This window comes from Fistularia commersonii, chromosome 9 (assembly GCF_037954325.1).
Source record: "Fistularia commersonii isolate RoL2024-O1a breed Wild chromosome 9, RoL_Fcom_v1.0, whole genome shotgun sequence".
Taxonomy (NCBI): Eukaryota; Metazoa; Chordata; class Actinopteri; order Syngnathiformes; family Fistulariidae; genus Fistularia; species Fistularia commersonii.
Window position 1 is genome coordinate 16,504,614 of NC_141292.1, and position 18,810 is coordinate 16,523,423.

Consider the following 18,810-nt stretch of genomic DNA (forward strand, 5'->3'; position numbering starts at 1 on the left):
TTTAGATTAACTTAGCTCTCACTTGAGTCAAGATTTACCAATGAGAATCGTCATCTTAGCTTTGATTATCTCATGTTTTCATATGTCATCTGAAGATATCTTATTTTATCTAATGTTGTCTTATCTTATCTTACGATATCTGATCTTAGCTTAGCTTTGATTATCTTATCTCTCACGTCAGTAGAGGCTTACCAATCAGAATCCTTATCTTAGCTTGTCTTATCTTATCTCATCTTATCTTAAATCTTAATGTTGTCCTATGTTATCTCAAGATATCTTAACTTAAGATATCTGATCTTAGCTTAGCTTAACGTACGTCACTACAAGCTATCTTATCTTGTCCTATTTTATCTTAAGATATCTGATTTTATTTTATGATATCTGATCTGATCTGTTCTTAGCTTAGCTTAGCTTATTTTATCTTATCTCTCACGTCAGTCGGCGCTTACCAATCAGAATCCTTATCTTATCTTATCTTATCCTATCTTATCTTATCTTATCTTGAGATATCAACTCTTGACTTAGCTTAGCTTGGATTATCTTAGCTCTCACGTCAGTCGAGGCTTACCAATCAGAATCCTTATCTTAGGTTGTCTTATCTCATCTCATCTTATCTTAAATCTTAATGTTGTCCTATGTTATCTCAAGATATCTTATCTTAAGATACCTGATCTTAGCTTAGCTTAACGTATGTCAGCACAAGCTATCTTATCTTGTCCTATCTTATCTTAAGATACCTGATCTTAGCTTAGCTTAACGTACGTCAGCACAAGCTATCTTATCTTGTCCTATTTTATCTTAAGATATCTAGTTTTATTTTATGATATCTGATCTGATCTTAGCTTAGCTTAGGCTATCTCAGCTCTCACCTCAGTCGAGGTCGCCCCTCGGCACAGGCTCCGCCCACAAGTCGTTTAAGGGTTCAAGCCTCGCTGCGCCGCCGTTCCTCAGGTGACCTTTGAACCCGAGCTGCCGGAGGAAGCTCGAGGCGACCAGTTTGAGACGGCGACCCCCATCCAGGTGGAGGAGGAGGGCGAGGTTTATGAGGACGGCGTGACGCCCTTTGACTACAGCGCCATTGAAATTCACACGGGAACGCCGACGCCGTCGCCGCGGGAAACCGCCGACGCTACCCCGTCAGATACGGCCGCCGGCGTGGAACGCTGGGTCGCATCTTCATCGCCCGCTCGGTCCACCGGCGTGTCCCCGTATGAGGACATGGAGGGGTCGGGCGCTCACCTGGAGGGCTCCGCCGACACCACCTTCACGCCGCCGCCGTCCGCCGCCGCCGCCGCCTACTTGCAAGCGGGAGTGGTGACCGACGAGACGGAGATGGCGGAGACGCTGAAGGGGGACGCCGAAGGCTCCGCCTCCGGGGAGGAGGAGCTGGAGGAGGAGGCCTCGGGCCAAGATGGCGACCAGGAGAAGGTCATGGACGACGGCTCAGGTGAGAGTGGAGGAGGTAGCTGCTCCATCCGGCTCCCCCAACGGCAAAAGCTAGCTTTTAAATTGGAGCTTTTTCTATTTTCTGGTGGGATTTCATCCAAATGAGCGTAAAATTGAGGTGAATTTCTTGCTAAATTTTAGAGATTTCATGGTAACATTTGGAAATTTCATGCTAAATTTGGAAATTCCATGTTCAATTCTGAAATCTCATGTTAGATTTTGATCTTTCAAGCTACATCTGGACATTTTATGCTAAAATTTGATATTTCATAGAAAATTTTGGAATCTTCAGATTACGTTTGGAAATTTTGTTTAAAATCATATATAAATGATTGAAAATTTCATGTGAAATTTGGAAATTCTGTGTTGACTTCTCAAATTTCACAGTAAATTAGGAAATTCTGTGTTGACTTCTCAAATTTCACAGTAAATTTGGAAATCTCATGTCACATGTGGAAAGGTCATGCCTAATGTGGAAAATTCATGTGAAATTTGGAAATTTCATGCTGAATTTGGTTAAATTTTGAATTCTCATGTTAAATTTCAAACTTTCCAGCTATATCTGGACATTTCATTTTAATGTATCATACCAAATTTGGAATTTTCAGGTTATGTTTGGAAATATCACCAGAGATCTGCACATCTGAAGTTTCCTGTGAAATCTGTGAATGTCATGTATATCACGTTTTCGAAATTTCATGCTAAATTTCAACATTGACAAAATTTGATGATTTCGACCAAATTTAAAGATTTTGGGCTTTGGTGAAGAGTTTATTAATGTTAATACATGATTTATAAAGGGTTAATAACTGATGAATGATAATTAGTTGTGTATCGTTTTCAGACAGATTTTTGGAGAATTTATGTTCATTTCACATTTTTCTGGAATTCAACCTCCAGATAAAGCCGAGCCAGGCTTGGGCGAGGAGCGGCCATCGGGGGCGGCGCCAAGGGAGGAGGACGCGGCGGTCACGGAGGTGGACGAGGTCACCGCCGAACCCCAGCTCTTCGGCGCCGTATTGAAAAGTTCGACCCCCGACCCCGAGGATTCCACCAACAACTGCGTGGGTCATCTCACCGAGGATCCGGCTCGCGATTGGAGCCCGAGCACGGACCGCCTGGAGATGACCACCGAGGCCTTCGGAGGTACGCGGACGCCATCTTTGTTTATCTACAGCTCGGGTTCGGGTTGTTTTCTGAACAAGAATAACAAAAGCAATAATTGTCTTCATTATAATAATGCTGGTAATGATCATCGTGGTGACAACAATTATAAAATGATACTACTACTACTAATACTATTATTATTATTATTATTATTATTGTTACTATTATTATCATTATTATTAATATTATCATTTGAATTTTACTGCTACTGCTACCACATCTACTACTACAACTACTACTACTACTAATAATAATAATAATTATTATTATTATTATTTTTATTATTATTATTTAAATTTTATGACTACTATTACTTCTATAATAATAATAATAATAATAATAATAATGATACTACAAGTACTGCCACTTCTACTGCTAATAATTAAAAATTGTAAAGATAATGTCATAAAATAATTGTAGTTCTAATAATAATGATATTACTACTTCTACTAATACTACTACTAATAATAATTATAATGATAATGATGTTTCTATTACTACGGTAATAATAATAATGATAATAATAATAATGATGATAATGATAATGATGTTTCTATTACTACGGTAATAATAATAATGATAATAATAATAATGATGATAATGATGATGATACTACTAATACTACCACTTCTACTACTAATAATAAGAATTAATGTAAGATTAAAAGTTTTAGAGGTAATGTAATAATAATGATCCTATTACTATTACCGACACTACTACCACTTCTACGAATAATAATTATTATTATAATAATTATAGAATATCATTACTGCTACTGCTAATACTAGAAACCTTCTCCTCCTACTACTATAATAATAGTAATAATAATATTAATAATTATTATAATAGTTAAAATAATAATACTACTACCGCTTATCATACTAATAATAACAATAATAATAATAATAATAATATTGAATATATCGTGTGCGGTTTTGAGTGTTTTGAACGATCTGTGTGTTTCTGTTGATAACTGAACAACCGCTTATAAGAGACGAATAAACATTTAACAACGGGTCGAAAACAGTAATATCTGGTTAATTACGATTAATAACAGGCTAATTACTGATCGATAACAGGTTAATTCCTGGATTTTAGGTCACTCACGTGAGGAGCAGCCATCAGGGGTGGAGGTCACACAGGTCACAGAGGTCACAAAGGTCACAAAGGTCACAGAGGTCACAAAGGTCACAGAGGTCACAGAGGTCACCGCCGCACCCCTGGCCTTCGGCGCCGCATCGGAAGCGCCCGCCTGGACGACACCGGCGCCGCTCGCCATCGAGCCTTCTCCCGCCTACGACTACATCCCGCCTGATTGGCTGCTGAGGCCCGACCCGAACGCCACGCCGCTGCTGGAGGACAAGATGGTGGACTACGAGCGGGAGATCTTCCCCAACCGGGTGGAGGCGGGGCCGCTGGAGCCCCAAGGGGGCGGAGCCAGCCGAGGAGGCGGGGCCACGCAAGGGGGCGGAGCCACACAATGGGCGGGGCTTCTGCGGACCAGCACCGAGGCTCCCGGGGGTAAGCGGCGGACAACTATTGGTTGACATCACAGTGGAGGCGGGGCTACATGATATCAGGAGATGTAGAAAAGGAGGCATGTGATTGGCTGTTGGTTGGATGCAAGATGATGTAGGATAGGTGGAGGCATGCGATTGGATGGGAGAATTTAAGGAGGAAGGTGATTGGATGTGAGGGTATAACTTGAGGCTGATAATTGATTGTAGTTTAGATTGTCGACAACCTTCCATCTTTACACTGCGGCTCCGAGCGGCTTGGGAAAATAAATGATAAATATTTAATTGAAGTGTTTCATTTGTGTTAATTCCTTTTTTTAACTTTTAGATCTAAGTTGGAAGATTATTGTGATCTTGAAATATTAAATAAAATTATTATTTTTTGCCGCTCAAAATAACGTCACACTCGTGGAAGCCGGTAAAGTCCCGATGTGCAGATGCTGTGCGCAGAAGTTCAGGAGCAGAAGTCCCATAAACCAGGTGAAATAAAAATTTATGAAGATATTTTGCAAATATTTATTTTTCATTGTTTACTGACACAGTGATTTTTTCCCGATTTTATTTTCATAATTCAGGTCAAGGCTCCGCTACACGCTCTGAAAGCTCAAAATGAGTTCATTACATAAATAAAATTTAATTTTCTACGTAATACTTTGTAAATTTCAAAAGCAACACACTTGTTTATACAAAGTGTAAAGGTAATAAAAAGCAATATATACAGCGGTACCTTTATTTTAGACGTCAAAAAGTAATTGCGGCTCCCAGTGTTTTCTTTTCCGAGGAAACCGGGTCCAAATGTCTTGGGTGTTAAAGGTTGCCGACCCCTGGTTTAGGGGTTAGATGGAGGCAGGTGATTGGCTGGTGGTTGGAGGGAAGATGATCAGATGTAGGACAGGTGGAGGCACGTGATTGGATAGGAGAATTTAAGGAGAAAGGTGATTGGATGTGAGGGTCTAACTTAATTAATAATTGGCTGTAGTTCAGATTAATGATGGCGATTGGCTGTTGCTTCACGGTGATTCACTAGGGGTTGGACGGAGGCAGGTGATTGGTTGCCGGAATAGACGAAGGCAGATGATTGGCTGTTACCCCGGAAGGGAGCAGCCCAGATGAGAAGATCTAAATTCATACCATGTAATTAGATAGTAATAACAGTAATGTTTAACCATTTAAATGTTGATTTTTGTTTTATGTGTTCTTTGTGTGTGTGTGTGTGTGTGTGCAGACCTGTTGCCGTGCGACACCAATGTGTGTTTGCACGGCGGCTCGTGCCTCCGACGCGGCGCCGACCTCCTCTGCTCGTGTCCAGCCGGGTTCACAGGGCGGCGGTGCGAGACAGGTGGGAGCTCCGCCCCCACGACCTTTGACCCCTGGGCTGACAGACGGACGGAGGGATGAATAATGCAACTGTGTGTGTGTGTGTGTGTGTGTGTGTGTGTGTGTGCGTGTGTCGGCAGATGTGGACGAGTGCCAGTCCAACCCGTGCATGAACGGCGCCACCTGTCTGGACGCCATCGACTCCTTCAGCTGCGTCTGCCTGCCGAGCTACAGCGGCCAGCTGTGTGAGCACGGTCAGTGTGTGTGTGTGTGTGTGTGTGTGTGTGTTTTTGTGTCTTAGGTCTGTGTGTATATGAGTATGTGTGTGTTTATGAGTGTGTGTGCGCACGTGTGTGTGTGTGTGTGTGTGTGTGTGTGTGTGTGTGTGTGCGTGTGTGTGAGTGTGTGTCTGTGCCTGCACAGTCAGTGTGTGTGTGAGTGTTTTTGTGCCTTCAGTCAGTGGGTATATGAGTATGTATGTGTGTGTGTGTGTGTGTGTGTGTGTGTGTAGGTGTGTGTGTAGGTGTGCGCACGTGTGTGTGTGTGTGTGTGTGTGTGTGTGTGTGTCTATTGTGCCTTAGGTCTGCGTGTATATGAATATGTGTGTGTGTGTATATTTGTGTGTGTGTGTGTGTGTGTGTGTGTGTGTGTGTGTGTATTGTGCCTTACGTCTTTGTGTATATGAGTATGTGTGTGTGTGTGTATGTTTGTGTGTGTGTGTGTGTGTGTGTGTGTGTGTATTGTGCCTTAGGTCAGTGTGTATATGACTATGTGTGTGTATGTTTGTGTGTTTGCGTGTGTGTGCTCGCGTTTTTGTGTGTGTGTGTGTGTCTGTGCCTGCACAGTCAGTGTGTGTGTGAGTGTTTTTGGGCCTTCAGTCAGTGTGTATATGAGTATGTATGTGTGTGTGTGTGAGTGTGTGTCTGAGGGGGAGTTTGTATTTGCCTACACAGTCAGTGTGTGTGTCTGTATCTGTTTTGTGTGTTTGTGTGTGTGCGCACGCGCGTGTGTGTGTGTGTGTGTGTGTGTGTGTCAGAGTGTGTTTTTGTGTCCTAGGTCTGTGTGTATATGAGTATGTGTGTTTGTGTGTGAGTGTCTGTGTGTGTGTGTGTGTGTGTGTGTGTGTGTGTGTGCCCCTTGTGTGTCTGTGTGTGTGCGCACATGTGTTTCTATGTGTGTATGTGTGTGTGTTTGCCTGCACGATCAGTGTGTGTGTGGGTGTGTGTGTATGTATCTGTTCTGTGTGTTTGTGTGTGTGTGTGTGCACGTGTGTGTGTGCATGTGTGTGTGTGTGTCTGTTTGTGTGTGAGTGCCAGCAAGGTCAGTGTATGTGTGTGTGCATGTCTGTGTATCTGTGTCTATGTGTGTGATTGTGTTTTTGTGTATGCACGTGTGTGTGTGTGCACACGGCGATTGTGTGTGTGTGTGTGTCTGTCATGCGTCATCATGACAAGTGTGTGTGTCTCCGTCTGTCTGTGATGCATCAGCACCGTGAGTGTGTGTGTCTGCGGTTTGTCAACACGGCGAGTGTGTGTGTCTGTTATACGTCTGCATGGTGAGTGTGTGTGTTCATTGTTTTTCCCCCATGGTGAGCAGGTGTGTGAGTGTGTGTCCACAAGGTCAGTGTGTATTTACTTAATAATTCCAAGTGTGTGTGAGCATGTGTGTGTCTGGTTCGTGTCTGCATGGTGTGTCTGTGTTTCCCCATGCTGCGTGTGTGTGTGTGTGTGTGTGTGTGTGTGTTCAGAGTAATCCCTTTGTTATTCAATTGTAATTGAAAACTCCGACGCTACTATGACGACAAGGTGTCGGGTTGCATATTATGGGATGTCCTTCCGGGCGGGGTTCACCCGGCCGATTGTTTCCAGACGCCATATTTGCGCCGTGAGTCAGCGCTGACGGCGTTGCCATGGAAATTAACGAGGGGGGGGGTGAACTACGCTGTCGCCACGGCGACGGGAGTTGTTTATTTCTGGTAGCTAAAAGATGTATCGCTAATTCTAGCGTTATCCATTCGTTTTCCGGTTATTACATGCTAACGACACAGTTATTACATCGCTATTACGTTGTTATTACCATCTAACGCGCCAGCTAGATCTCACTCACCTTTTTTTTTTTTTTTTTTTTTTTTGTCAAGTTTTAAGCTTTACTGCCCGAAAAAAACAACACTGATTCATTTTGAGTTGATTTAATGTGTTTATACAGTTTTATCTGATTTCCGTTGATTATTTTGATGTGATTTTGCACGTTCAGCTTTGTAAAGAACAAAATATTTAGTAAGAATATTTCATTCGTTAAGATCTAGGATGTTATTTTAGCGTTCCTGTATTTTTTGAGCAGTGTTTTTTTCCTTTTTTTTCGTTCATTCCTCTTTTTTTTTTTTTTTTGGACCCAATAAATGTCGAGTTGAGGCGGCGGCGGTGGCGGCGGCGGCGGCGGCGAGCCGAGAGCTCCCAGCTGTCGCCCCGTCGCTGGCGTCCAGCTTGGGGAAGAAAAAGAAGACGAGGAGGAGCGACGGAGATAATCGCTCTTTTTATTTCGCAGCTGCTCGGCGGTCAGACTCGCCTCTGTCTCCGTAAATGTCAGTTTCCAGTCGGTCGGGAGGGGGATGATGGGGGAGCGCCATCTTTGACCCCGACCTGACCTTCCAGGTGTTCCTCCCGTTCCACCCGGTCGCTCATATCAACGCCGATCGATTATGGGCGTCACCTGGCGTCCCCTTCCCGGATCTTGAATGGTTCCAGATGTGGGCGGCAGGTGGACTCCGGTTCCGTAGCCCGGGCGAAAGGAACGGGAGGTCAGGCGGACAAGCCGAGGATTGTCGGGGATGAGCTCATTGAGCGGCAGCTGGACGGGACAAAAATTCGGGATAAATTCGGGATAAATGGAAGACGTTGTGTACCGGAAGTTTCGGGTGACCTCCACGACCTCCGGATCCAGAAAAGGCGTTCGAACGGGATTCCGGAAAAAGTTTTTTCCAAAACAGACGAGAGTTCTTGTGATTCCGCTTTTACATCCCAATTTCACGTTAGGGGACGAGATTCCAGAGTCGTGATTCCAGAGTTGTGATTCCAGAGTCGTGATTTTAGAGTCTTGATTCCAGAGTCGTGATTCCAGAGTTTTGATTCCAGTCGTGATTTTAGAGTCTTGATTCCAGAGTTGTGATTCCAGAGTCTTGATTCCAGAGTTGTGATTCCAGAGTCTTGATTCCAGAGTCGTGATTCCAGAGTCGTGATTTTAGAGTCTTGATTCCAGAGTTGTGATTCCAGAGTCGTGATTCCAGAGTTGTGATTCCAGAGTCTTGATTCGAAACAAGAATCCAAAGTTTCGGGTTCGACGTTGACGTTTGGCCTGTGAATCCGGAGGCTGTTACTCGACATGTTTAAATTCCAAGATTTTGGATCTAACTCCAGAAAAGTTTTGATTCCTGAAGTCTTGGTTCCGGATTCCAGGGAAATGTGAAATGTCACTCTTGAATCTACAGGTTTGTGTTGTAAACCTTCCTGTTTCTCTGCCTTTTAAGCAGTTCTGAAATTTTAGTTTTTGGATTTTAGAAGTCATTCCTGAAATGTTTGCCTGCAAATCCAAAACTTTGACTCGTGATTCCGGAAAATAGGAATTTGTGGTATTTTATGAGCAATTCCTGAACGTTCACGGTTGAATCTTGAGTGTTCATTTTAAACTCATTTGTTTTTGTTTGTTTTGTTTTTTTTGTTGAGAATTCCAGTGGTTCTCTGTGATTCCGGAAAATTATGATTTTAAAAGTCCAAATCTTTTTCCCGGCTACTCCAGAAGTTTAGCGGTGAATTGGCTTTCGTCTTCAATCTGAAGGCTTTGTTCTGAACTTTTCAATTTCTTAATCTGGAAGTGCTCCGTGAAATATTTTGCTGGCGATTCAAAAACTTTGGCTTGTGATTCCAAAAAACAGGAATCATGGATGTCTTGTTCATGATTCACTCTTGAACCTAGATGGTTCACTTCAACTCCCAGAATCCAGAGGTTCTTCTTGTGAGTCTAGAAACGCTGTTGCGATTCTAAGACTCCAGATGTTTTCCGGCCGACTCCAGAAGTTAAGTCGTGAACCAGCTTCAGTCTTGAATCTGAAGGCTCAGGTTGCAACTGTTGATGTTTTTATGCTGTTTGCAGTTTCGAAGTGATCGTGTTTTTATTCTAGAATCCAGATCTAGAATTCTAGAATCGGAACTGGGGCTACCCTGTGTGTGATTCCTGAATGTACCCACTTGAATCCCGAATGTTTCTTTGAATCCGCAGATTTTTCTTCACAATCTTTGCGATTCTGGAAATGCGGGTTGTCAGAAGTGCAGCTGCAAAGTAACTGCTCTTGAATCCGAAGTTTACGCTCATAAATGTGGGTGTTTTTCTGAGATTCCAAAAACGTTGGTCGCGTTTTCTGAAATTTTTCGGTTTTTGGTTCTGGAAGCGATTCCTGAAACATTTTGCCGGTGAATCCAAAACTTGAGCTTGTGACTCCAGAAAACTCATCCAGAATTCAGGATTTTTGGGGGGGAAATTCCTGAAGGTTCATTCCTGAATCCTAAATTTGCGTTTCAATCCCCGGAAAGTTTCCTTCAGAATTCAAAGGAATTATCTTTGTGATTCAGGAAAAGTGGGTTGTGATTCTAAGACTCTAGATGTTTTCCTGGCTACTCCAGAAGTTCAACGATGAATCAGCTTTAGTCTTGAATCCAAAGGTTTTGCTCATAACCATGAATAATTTCCTGAGATTTCAGTTGGTTGCGTTTCCAACCCTTTCCTTTGTGATTCTAAACGCTATTCCTGAAACATTTAGCTGGGGAATTCCAGCTCTTTAGGTTGTGATTCTAGAAAATTTGTCTGTCTTGTTAGCAATTCTGTCCACTCACTCTTAAATGTGTGCGTTTTAATTCCTAGATTTTTTGATGAGAATCCAAAGGCTGTCCTTTTGATTCCAGAAATGCGGGTTTTGTTTCTGATACTCCAGATGTTTTTCCTGGCAACTCCAGAAGTCTGATTTTCCTATCTTAATGTCCGACATCCAAACAGATATCCTTGCGATTCTAGAACATTCCTAAAGCGCTGGACATATAGATTCTTATTCCCGAAGTTTTCCCGGTTCCATCCAGAGGTTCCTACCCAAAACTTCATCAGAGCAAAACAGAGGTTTGGAAACTCCACATGTTCTGAGCTTGAATCTGAACCCATTTATTTTCAAGAAAAGTCCAAAAAGGTCACCTCTCTGCACCCCTTCACTTGTACACTTTGTATGACGGTGACATACATGTACTCTTTCTGTCTGCAGTATGAAAGTATTGGAGTATCATACACGAGTACTCAGAGTACACCCAAGTTATCTCTTGGTGAATCCAGCCTCCGAGCTTCCGCCGTTATTACCTTGTAAAAAATAGTTTACATTCCGGTTCCTCCGCAGACACCGAGGTTTGCGGGTTCGGGTGGCAGAAGTTCCAGTCCCACTGCTACAAGTACTTCACCCATCGCCGGACGTGGGACGCCGCCGAGCGCGAGTGCCGCCTCCACGGCGCCCACCTGGCCAGCATCCTGTCCCAGGAGGAGCAGGAGTTCGTCAACCGTAAGTGACTGCCGCGTATTTCATCGTTGTTGATGTCGTTAGCAGCACTGGCCTTAATTGGATCCCGAGGTCAAAAGTCACTTGGACACAAAACCACCTCAGGGCTTTTCTTGTCGGGGTTCTGAAAAATACCAGAGGGCGACCTCGTTAGCTTGGGATGTTCGCCAAGTCGGGGAGTCAAAGGTCACTTTGGCACAGACTGGATGAGGGCCACCCTCGAAGGTCAAAGGGGAACTGTGACTCCCGCAAACCTGTTTTTGGCTCGTGAAAGGTTTCATCGGCCACCGGGGAAGTCCTTCAGGTACACCGGCAATTCAGGGTTTCCCTGGTGGTTTGTCTTTTAGTTAAGCTCCTTTGACCTTCATTTCTTCTCCACGCCTTCCCCACGATGTCCAAATCACGTTAGCTTGTCACACCGTGGAGCACGGCTGGATTTGAACGCCAACAAACCATAGCTTGAAATGACTACCAGCTGAAACCAGACTTGAATTAGCTTCAAAAATTAGCGTGTAAGCTAAAAAGCCATGATTAACTCCCACGCCGCCGCCGCCAGTGATGACACTCTGGCTCCCCCCTGCAGAGCTGGGCAGCGACTACCAGTGGATCGGCCTCAACGATAAGATGTTCGAGAGGGACTTCAGGTGGACTGACGGCAGGCCAATGGTAAGGCCACTTTAACGTTGTCTTCTTGTTGAGCATGCCATGTTGGATCTTTATAATCTGCAATTCTTAAATGGTCTGGATCTTGTTCTTCCATCAGACCTGCACTTTACCAACCTTATTTAGCTAACATTTACCTTTCTGTAGCCTAAATGGTTGTAACAGGAGTCTATGTTGAGCTTGTTAGTGACCCCTGGATCTAGAAAAGATGGGAGTCGAGATGCATCCAGGGAGGAATCTGATCAAAAGAGTTCAGCCGGGAACTTAAATTTAGCACGTGTACATTTTTTTTGTCAATTAACTCCTCGAGCTTGTTTGTCTGTCTGCATACAGTTAGCCTCTAGTTGTTTTTAGCCTGCACTTTAGCTTCTAGTTGTTTCTTCTGTGCATTTGCTTCAGCTAACGATTACCATCCTGCGTCCCAGAAGGTTCAGAACCAATGGAACCGCGCGTCGCACCAATAAACTCCCAGCCCCTGTTTGTTTGGAAACGCCACGTGACGTCAGTCTACCTGTGCACTCGGCACCATGGCGTTGCAGGCGGGTCATGACCGGGCACAGCTGTTAAAACAGAGGCTGGACATGTGACCCCTGCAGGAGTGGGACGCGCCCCTCGCGGAGTCCCGGCTTGTTATTTTGATTTTCACACAAAGCCGTGCATCTATGTCCTTGCAAGCCTACCAGAGCTGGGCCGGTCCACCGGCTCCACCCTATGGTCATTCTGTGAAATACACCCCGCCCTCATGTGTGTCGAATTAGCGAGGCGCTGAGTTCACTATCCTCATGGGTGGCGTCAGTCAGGGGTCGGAGAAGGCCTGGAATGAATTCTAAAGAGTTTCAAGAGTTTGTCTCGAGACTCCTTTTGCAAGGAAGACAGCAGTGAAGAAAAACCAAATATACACTTGGTCCAGCTCTTCCGGGGGGATCTCGAGGGAATCCCAGATCTTTCAGCTTGGCCTTGGTCTTCTTCCTCCTGGTGGGACATCACAAGAACATCTCACCAGGGAGGCATTCAGGAGGCATCCTGGCCAGATGCCCGACCCACCTCTTGTAGCTCCTCTGGATACGGAGAAGCAGTAGGTCTACTCCAAGCCCCTGGTGGAGGGCTGAACTTCTCACCCTATGTCTTAATGAAGAACCCAGATACCCCGAGGAGGAAACTGAGTTTGTCCACTTGTTTCCCTGATCTGGTCCTTTCGGTCTCCACCCACAGCTCCTGACCAGAGATGAGGGTGGGAACATAGATCACGGAGGGTCAAAGATCCCATCCTTAGGTCACTAAACTGGATCCCCTAAACGCCCTGGAAGTTTTGGCCATCAAGGTTCTAGTTATATAGTCAAAGGAAAAGCGTCTAGAGGTAAATTTGGTAGTTGCTAGTAAGGAGGGTTAAATTTGTACTTGAGTGAGAAAAGGTTAGACCGTTTAAGTTCAGGCACAACTCAGGGATAGCTCAGAGTAACTGGTTATCCCAGCATACATAGTTAGCACCCGCACGTGTAGAGCAGTGAGGTTGTAGAGGCTTGTAGAGGTGAGCTACTTTGGTCATTGCCCAACTAACCGAGTTGGGCATTCGCAGTAGGAGCCTGAAACATGTAGGCTGGAACACATCTCTGGCAACAGAATGAAAGAACGAGCAGCTGTGGTCAAGAAGGAAGCATGCTGGCTGGGGAGGTCGCTAAGGTAGGATCTGGTAGATCGACTATGTAGCATGGAGGGTATGTTTCCAGGACGCTGGATTTCACTGTTAAGCCTTCTTGAGGTGTCCTCGGCCTAACTTGACAAAGCACAGATGGAGGAAGATGCCCACTAGAGAACCCTAATGACCAGCTTCAGAATACTGTTGGCTACGTTTGTTAGCTTGCTGGTATCTTGCTCACTGTTTGTTCTAGTGGTTTTTAGCTTCTTTATAACCTGAATGGGCTTCTAGGCGTGTTTTACCTTGGACTTTGGCACAAGGGGCAGTAATGTCTTTTCCTGTGTATTGAGGAATAAAAAATATAAATTTAACTTGCTCCTACAAAGACTCGGGGGGGGCGGTACGAGTCGTGATTCCAGGTGATTGACGCTCCTAGGGCTCGTCATGGAGACAACTAGGTTGGCCCACGATAGTTGGAGGAAGCTGTCAAAAGAACTCTTCGTAGCGAGCTGTATGGACTCCTAAAAAAGAACTGTGAATTGCGCAAAACTGGATAACATTTTTGCCGGTATGCTCAAGTCAAGCCACGTCCGGTTTTCTTTCTATGGCGCCAAATCGCAACCCAGTCGTCTGACGACCCTTTCCATGTAGAGCAGGTCTGGACCACACTCTTATGGCCTACAAGAGCCTGGGATAGATCCAAACTCAATGATAGAAAGCAAGGGTGATAGAGACAGAGGGATTATTAGTGTTGGAAGGGACACACACAAATGATCAACAACGGTTAACACAGTGCTCACAGTTACATGCTAGTAGATGAAATAATACAACAAGAGCTTTAACAGTCATAAAAGAAATAACAATGGTGAACGCCTGGCGAAACGGTGCAATAGATCAAGCCACGCCCCCCGGGAACCTGACCGATGAACGAGTGCAGACGTGGGATAGCCCTCATCAGACTTTTCTATGGCAGCATAACTAGGGGCTGGCCTAGTGCTAACTACAAGCGCTTTCCCAAAATGATAAGTTTTAAGCATATTTTTGAACAAAGAGAGGCTGTCCGCCCTCTGGATGGCGCGCGGGAGATGGTTCCACAGAAGAGGAGCTCGGTAACTCAATGCTTCAGCCCTTGTTCTGCTTCTGGAGACTCCAAAGACCACAAAAGTTGCCCTGCATCCTGGGAGCATGAGGATCCGACTGGGTGGTCTGCTTCCAGGAGGTCTTTGAGCACCGGGCTGCTAGTTCTACTCTGAGCTGTAGTGGGAGCCAGTGCAGGACAGATAAGATCCGTCTTACTAGATCTTTTTGGAACGCAGGTAGCCTACTGACTTATTAGCAAAGCTCGACAAATGAGAGCCCCCAGTCAGCCAGCATCCCAATGGAAAGGCAAGGCAAGGCAGTGAAATGTCACATTGAGGCGGCTTTGGAGGTTCATTGGAGGTTCAATTACCAGCTCCCCGCGTCTGCATACCGAAGTGTCCTGAAGACACTGAATCCCAAGTTTCTCCAACGGTATGCTTCGCGCCTTCTACGCATTGGTGTGTGAATGGGTGAATGTTTCCCAGTGTGAAACAACCATTTACCATTAGCTTGAGGATGTAGCACTAGTGGTTCCAGACGTTCTCAAACTGTCACACCAGTTGGGAGTTAAAAGGGCCGGCGGTCGGTATTACAGCGCCAGAAAGGAGCCACAAACCGAAACCTCGTGTTTTTCGGATTACTTTCCGATGTTTCCAGCCCTGCCTAGCCTCCTTTGAAGACCCAGAGGCAAGGCGTAATTCGCAAAGCGTGTCTTAATGCTTCCCAGCCGCCCGGCTCTCCTGAAGCCTGGGGTTTTATAGGATGTTTATGGGGTGTCACGGACAATAAAAACAACAGGAGAAGGTCTAAACTGTTGAAACTCCTGTTCCAACAGCAGTACGACCGCTGGAGGCCGAACCAGCCTGACAGCTTCTTCCAGTCCGGGGAGGACTGCGTGGTGATGATCTGGCACGAGGGCGGCCAGTGGAACGACGTGCCCTGCAACTACCACCTGACCTTTACCTGCAAGAAGGGGACAGGTGGGCCCACGTCTTGGGGTTGGGAGGTTCTGCTGGGTTTAAGTGTAGAGGGCGGGTCCAGGGTCAAGGGTCAAGGGTCAGAGATTAGAGGTCAGAGGTAAGGGGTCCACACAGTCACCTTACAGCAGGTGCTTGGTGCTGTCTATATGCCCTCTCCATCTTCTCCTGCCTGGTTCTTCTCCATATTCTCCCATCTTGTTTTCTTTTTTTACCCTGTTGTCCACATTCTTCTCCCTGCGTTCTCCAGCCTGGATTCCCCTTGTATGGAGTCTGCATGCTCTCCTTCCTGAGTTCTGTCTTTGTGCTTGCTCTCTCCATGTTCTCTTATCTTGGTTCACTCCATTGACTCCGGTCTTGTTTTTTTACCGTATTCTCTTAATGTTCTCCTGCTCTCTGCTCTCTGTCATCTCCACTTTCTCGTTTCTCTCCCACCGTTTCCTCGGTCATGAAATAGACCCTTGCTCCAGAGAAAGTGAGATGGAACTGCGTCGTGCCTATGTAGATCTAGAAGAAGACGCATACGACAGGGTGTTGAGAGAGGAACCGAGGAAATCTGGAGTGGCAGAGAAGTTTGTTAGACTGGTGCAGGACATGTATGCCAGCTGTGAGACATTGGTGAGGTATGCTGTAGGTGTGATAATGGAGTTCAAGGTGGAGGTGGGACTACATCAGGGATCAGTTCTGAGCCCCTTCTTGTTTGCAGTGGTGATGGACAGGCTGACAGATGAGGTTTGACAGGACTCTCTGTGGACCAAGGCCTTTGCAGCTGACATTGTGATCTGTAGTGAGAGCAGGGAACAGGTTGAGGTACATCTAGAGAGGTGGAGGTATGCTCTGGAAAGGAAGGACCAAGTGGGATGATGAGGCTACAGGGAGTGGAGATAAAGAAGGTGGAGGACTTAAGTGCAGAAGGTCAAAAGCCCGTTTGATGAAGTGGGTGGACAAAAGGTTGGAAGAGGTGGACAAAAGGGTCAGGGGTGGTAAAAGAGTGTGAAAGGAAAGATCTCGAAGACGAAGGCAAGAGTGGCCATGTTGTCCGAGGAGAAGACATGAGGCAGCAGGGATGAAGATGTGGAGGCTCTCTTTGGGAGTCGGGAGGATGGAGTCCATCAGAGGGACAGCACATGTTAGATGTTCTGGAGATCAAGCCAGTGGGCTGGAGATAGTCAGATGATTTGCTGTGACCCCTAAAGGGAGCACCACAAAGGAAAAGAAGAACTTCTGGGTCCACAAACAACCCCAAGGGGACACCATGTTGTCAACCTTGAATTCAAGATGGCTCTTCACCCCAGTTCTAGTCATGTGACCTCCCACCTGTCTCCTGCAGTGTCGTGCGGCGCGCCGCCGGTGGTTAAGGACGCCCGGGTGTTCGGCCCCATGAAGCCGCACTATGAAATCAACTCCCTGCTGCGCTACCACTGCAAGCAGGGCCTCATCCAGAGGCACACGCCGACCATACGCTGCCGGGCCAGCGGCCAATGGGACGTCCCCAAAGTCACCTGCATGAACCGTGAGTCGCTTAGCTCGTGGCTAACGGGTGGCTAGCATTGAAAAAACAACTCACATGAACCGATGTTGTGTGGAAAATATGCAATAGTTGATGGGAATTATTACTAGGAAACATTTAGAATTTTTTATATCTATATAATTCTGTATATATGTATCTTTATGATCAATATCCATCTCAATTTGTGTATATATATATATATATATAGAAAGAGAGAGAGAGATCTATATCTACATATACATATAGATAGATAGAGATATATTATATCCATCTCTTTTAGTATTTTTATTCTCATAGCTATCCTAGTCTGTAGATATATTTTTTATTTACACATTTTCTCTTTACTTTTATATCCATCCATTATATCCATTCCATTCTTCGTATATATATATATATATACACTGTATATATGTATCTATCCCATTCTATTTATACATTTTTAGCAAATTCTGTGTATCTATATACATATACATCGACATCTATATGTAGAGGTAAACAGATCGATATATATGGATATTTTGATACATATATATATATATATTTACATCCATCCCGTTTTTATTGAATATATTTTCTAGATCTCTCAATATGTATATACATATTTTTATATACCTTCCCATTCTGTATATATGTACATATGTATTTTCCAGTTTTAATGCCATTCTATCTCTCTATGTTTCTATCTCGTATTTATTTTCATTTTTTCATTTTTTTTAGTTACCGTGGAATAAAGACACAATTAGCTAAATTAGCTGAATTAGCACACTATCAACACACAATTTGAGAGATTTTTTTTTTTTTTTTTCGCCGTAAATTCTTTCGAAAATGGTAAAAAGAATTGAATCAAAACACACAAATAATGCATTTAAATTCCACCTTCTCAGCCGCCACCTACCACAAATCCGTCGCTTTCCGCCGCCGCGACCACCAGCAGCACCAGCAGCCGCCGCCGCCGTACAACCACCACCTCCAGCCTCCGAGGAACCCTAAACACCAGGAGGAGGAGGAGCGGAGCTTCGGCCTCCTGCAGAACCTGTGGCTTCCACTGCAGAGCCGCTTCCAGCAGCTGATGCGGGAGAAGAGGCATCACTGACGCCCACTTCCTGTTGGGAGGCGGCGGCGGCGGCGGCGCCCGTGGGCATCCACGGATTCGCCGCCCCCTGGAGGAACCAGGGAGATTCTCCAGAGCTGAACCTGCAGTTTAGTTCCCATTCAGGCTGGTGGGTTGGGGGCGGTGCCTTCACTGCCAGGGGGGAAGCGTGGGAAATCTGAGATGCCGATAAGTGCCACTTTTTTTTTTTTTTTTTTTTTCATTTAACTTATAAATCCGTCCAAAACATTGCCGGACACTGGCGCTTTTATTTTGAGAGTGGTTTTTAAACATTCTGTCTTTCAAAGTTAAAAGATTTTTTTTTTTTTTTTCCCTTGAAACAGGAAGTGACATCACCGCGTCCTATGCCGTGCCGTCCGTATCCGTGGCGACGCATTCAGACTGGCGCTTGTTCGCGTTTTAAAATAAGAGCTCGCTGGGGGATAAAAAGAATAATATTTTTTTTCCCCCTTTTTTTGTACAAAAAGTTTTAACAGAAATTTTAAAGGGAGGGGTTGAAGTGGGGAGGGGGGTTGAGTGTGTGAATGTGTGTGTTTTTAGGGTTTATAATAGACACACAAAGCCATACGACCTTAAGTTATTATACACTTTTACTGTGATATTAAATAAAGCTCGTTGCAAACGCGCCTCCTTTGTGTTGTTCCCAAAAAAAGAATCGACAAAATAATGTTTATTAGTTAGATGATCGTCCCCAGGAATGGGGCAGTATTGACATGTAGCGGTGTTAGCGCTGTTAGCCACACAGTTCCTTATAGCTAAGGGGTCAAGGGTCAAGGTCAAGGATCTCGCAGGATGTTCTCCA

The 18,810-nt window shown here is 45.0% G+C and overlaps 1 protein-coding gene across 3 annotated transcripts in view; it reads left to right on the top strand.

The window, feature by feature from the left end:
• vcanb (versican b) overlaps positions 1-18,630 on the top strand; it is a 35,474-nt gene extending 16,844 nt beyond the window's left edge. For all 3 annotated transcript variants that reach the window (XM_086152778.1, XM_086152779.1, XM_086152780.1), the window contains 10 exons: positions 952-1,447; positions 2,347-2,592; positions 3,712-4,134; positions 5,356-5,469; positions 5,588-5,701; positions 10,876-11,034; positions 11,615-11,697; positions 15,246-15,390; positions 16,718-16,900; positions 17,782-18,630. In XM_086152778.1, coding sequence (XP_086008904.1) covers positions 952-1,447; positions 2,347-2,592; positions 3,712-4,134; positions 5,356-5,469; positions 5,588-5,701; positions 10,876-11,034; positions 11,615-11,697; positions 15,246-15,390; positions 16,718-16,900; positions 17,782-17,990 — 2,172 coding nt within the window. In that variant the 3' untranslated portion in view covers positions 17,991-18,630. The remainder of the gene's footprint in view (positions 1-951; positions 1,448-2,346; positions 2,593-3,711; positions 4,135-5,355; positions 5,470-5,587; positions 5,702-10,875; positions 11,035-11,614; positions 11,698-15,245; positions 15,391-16,717; positions 16,901-17,781) is intronic.
• The last annotated feature ends 180 nt before the right edge of the window (positions 18,631-18,810 follow it).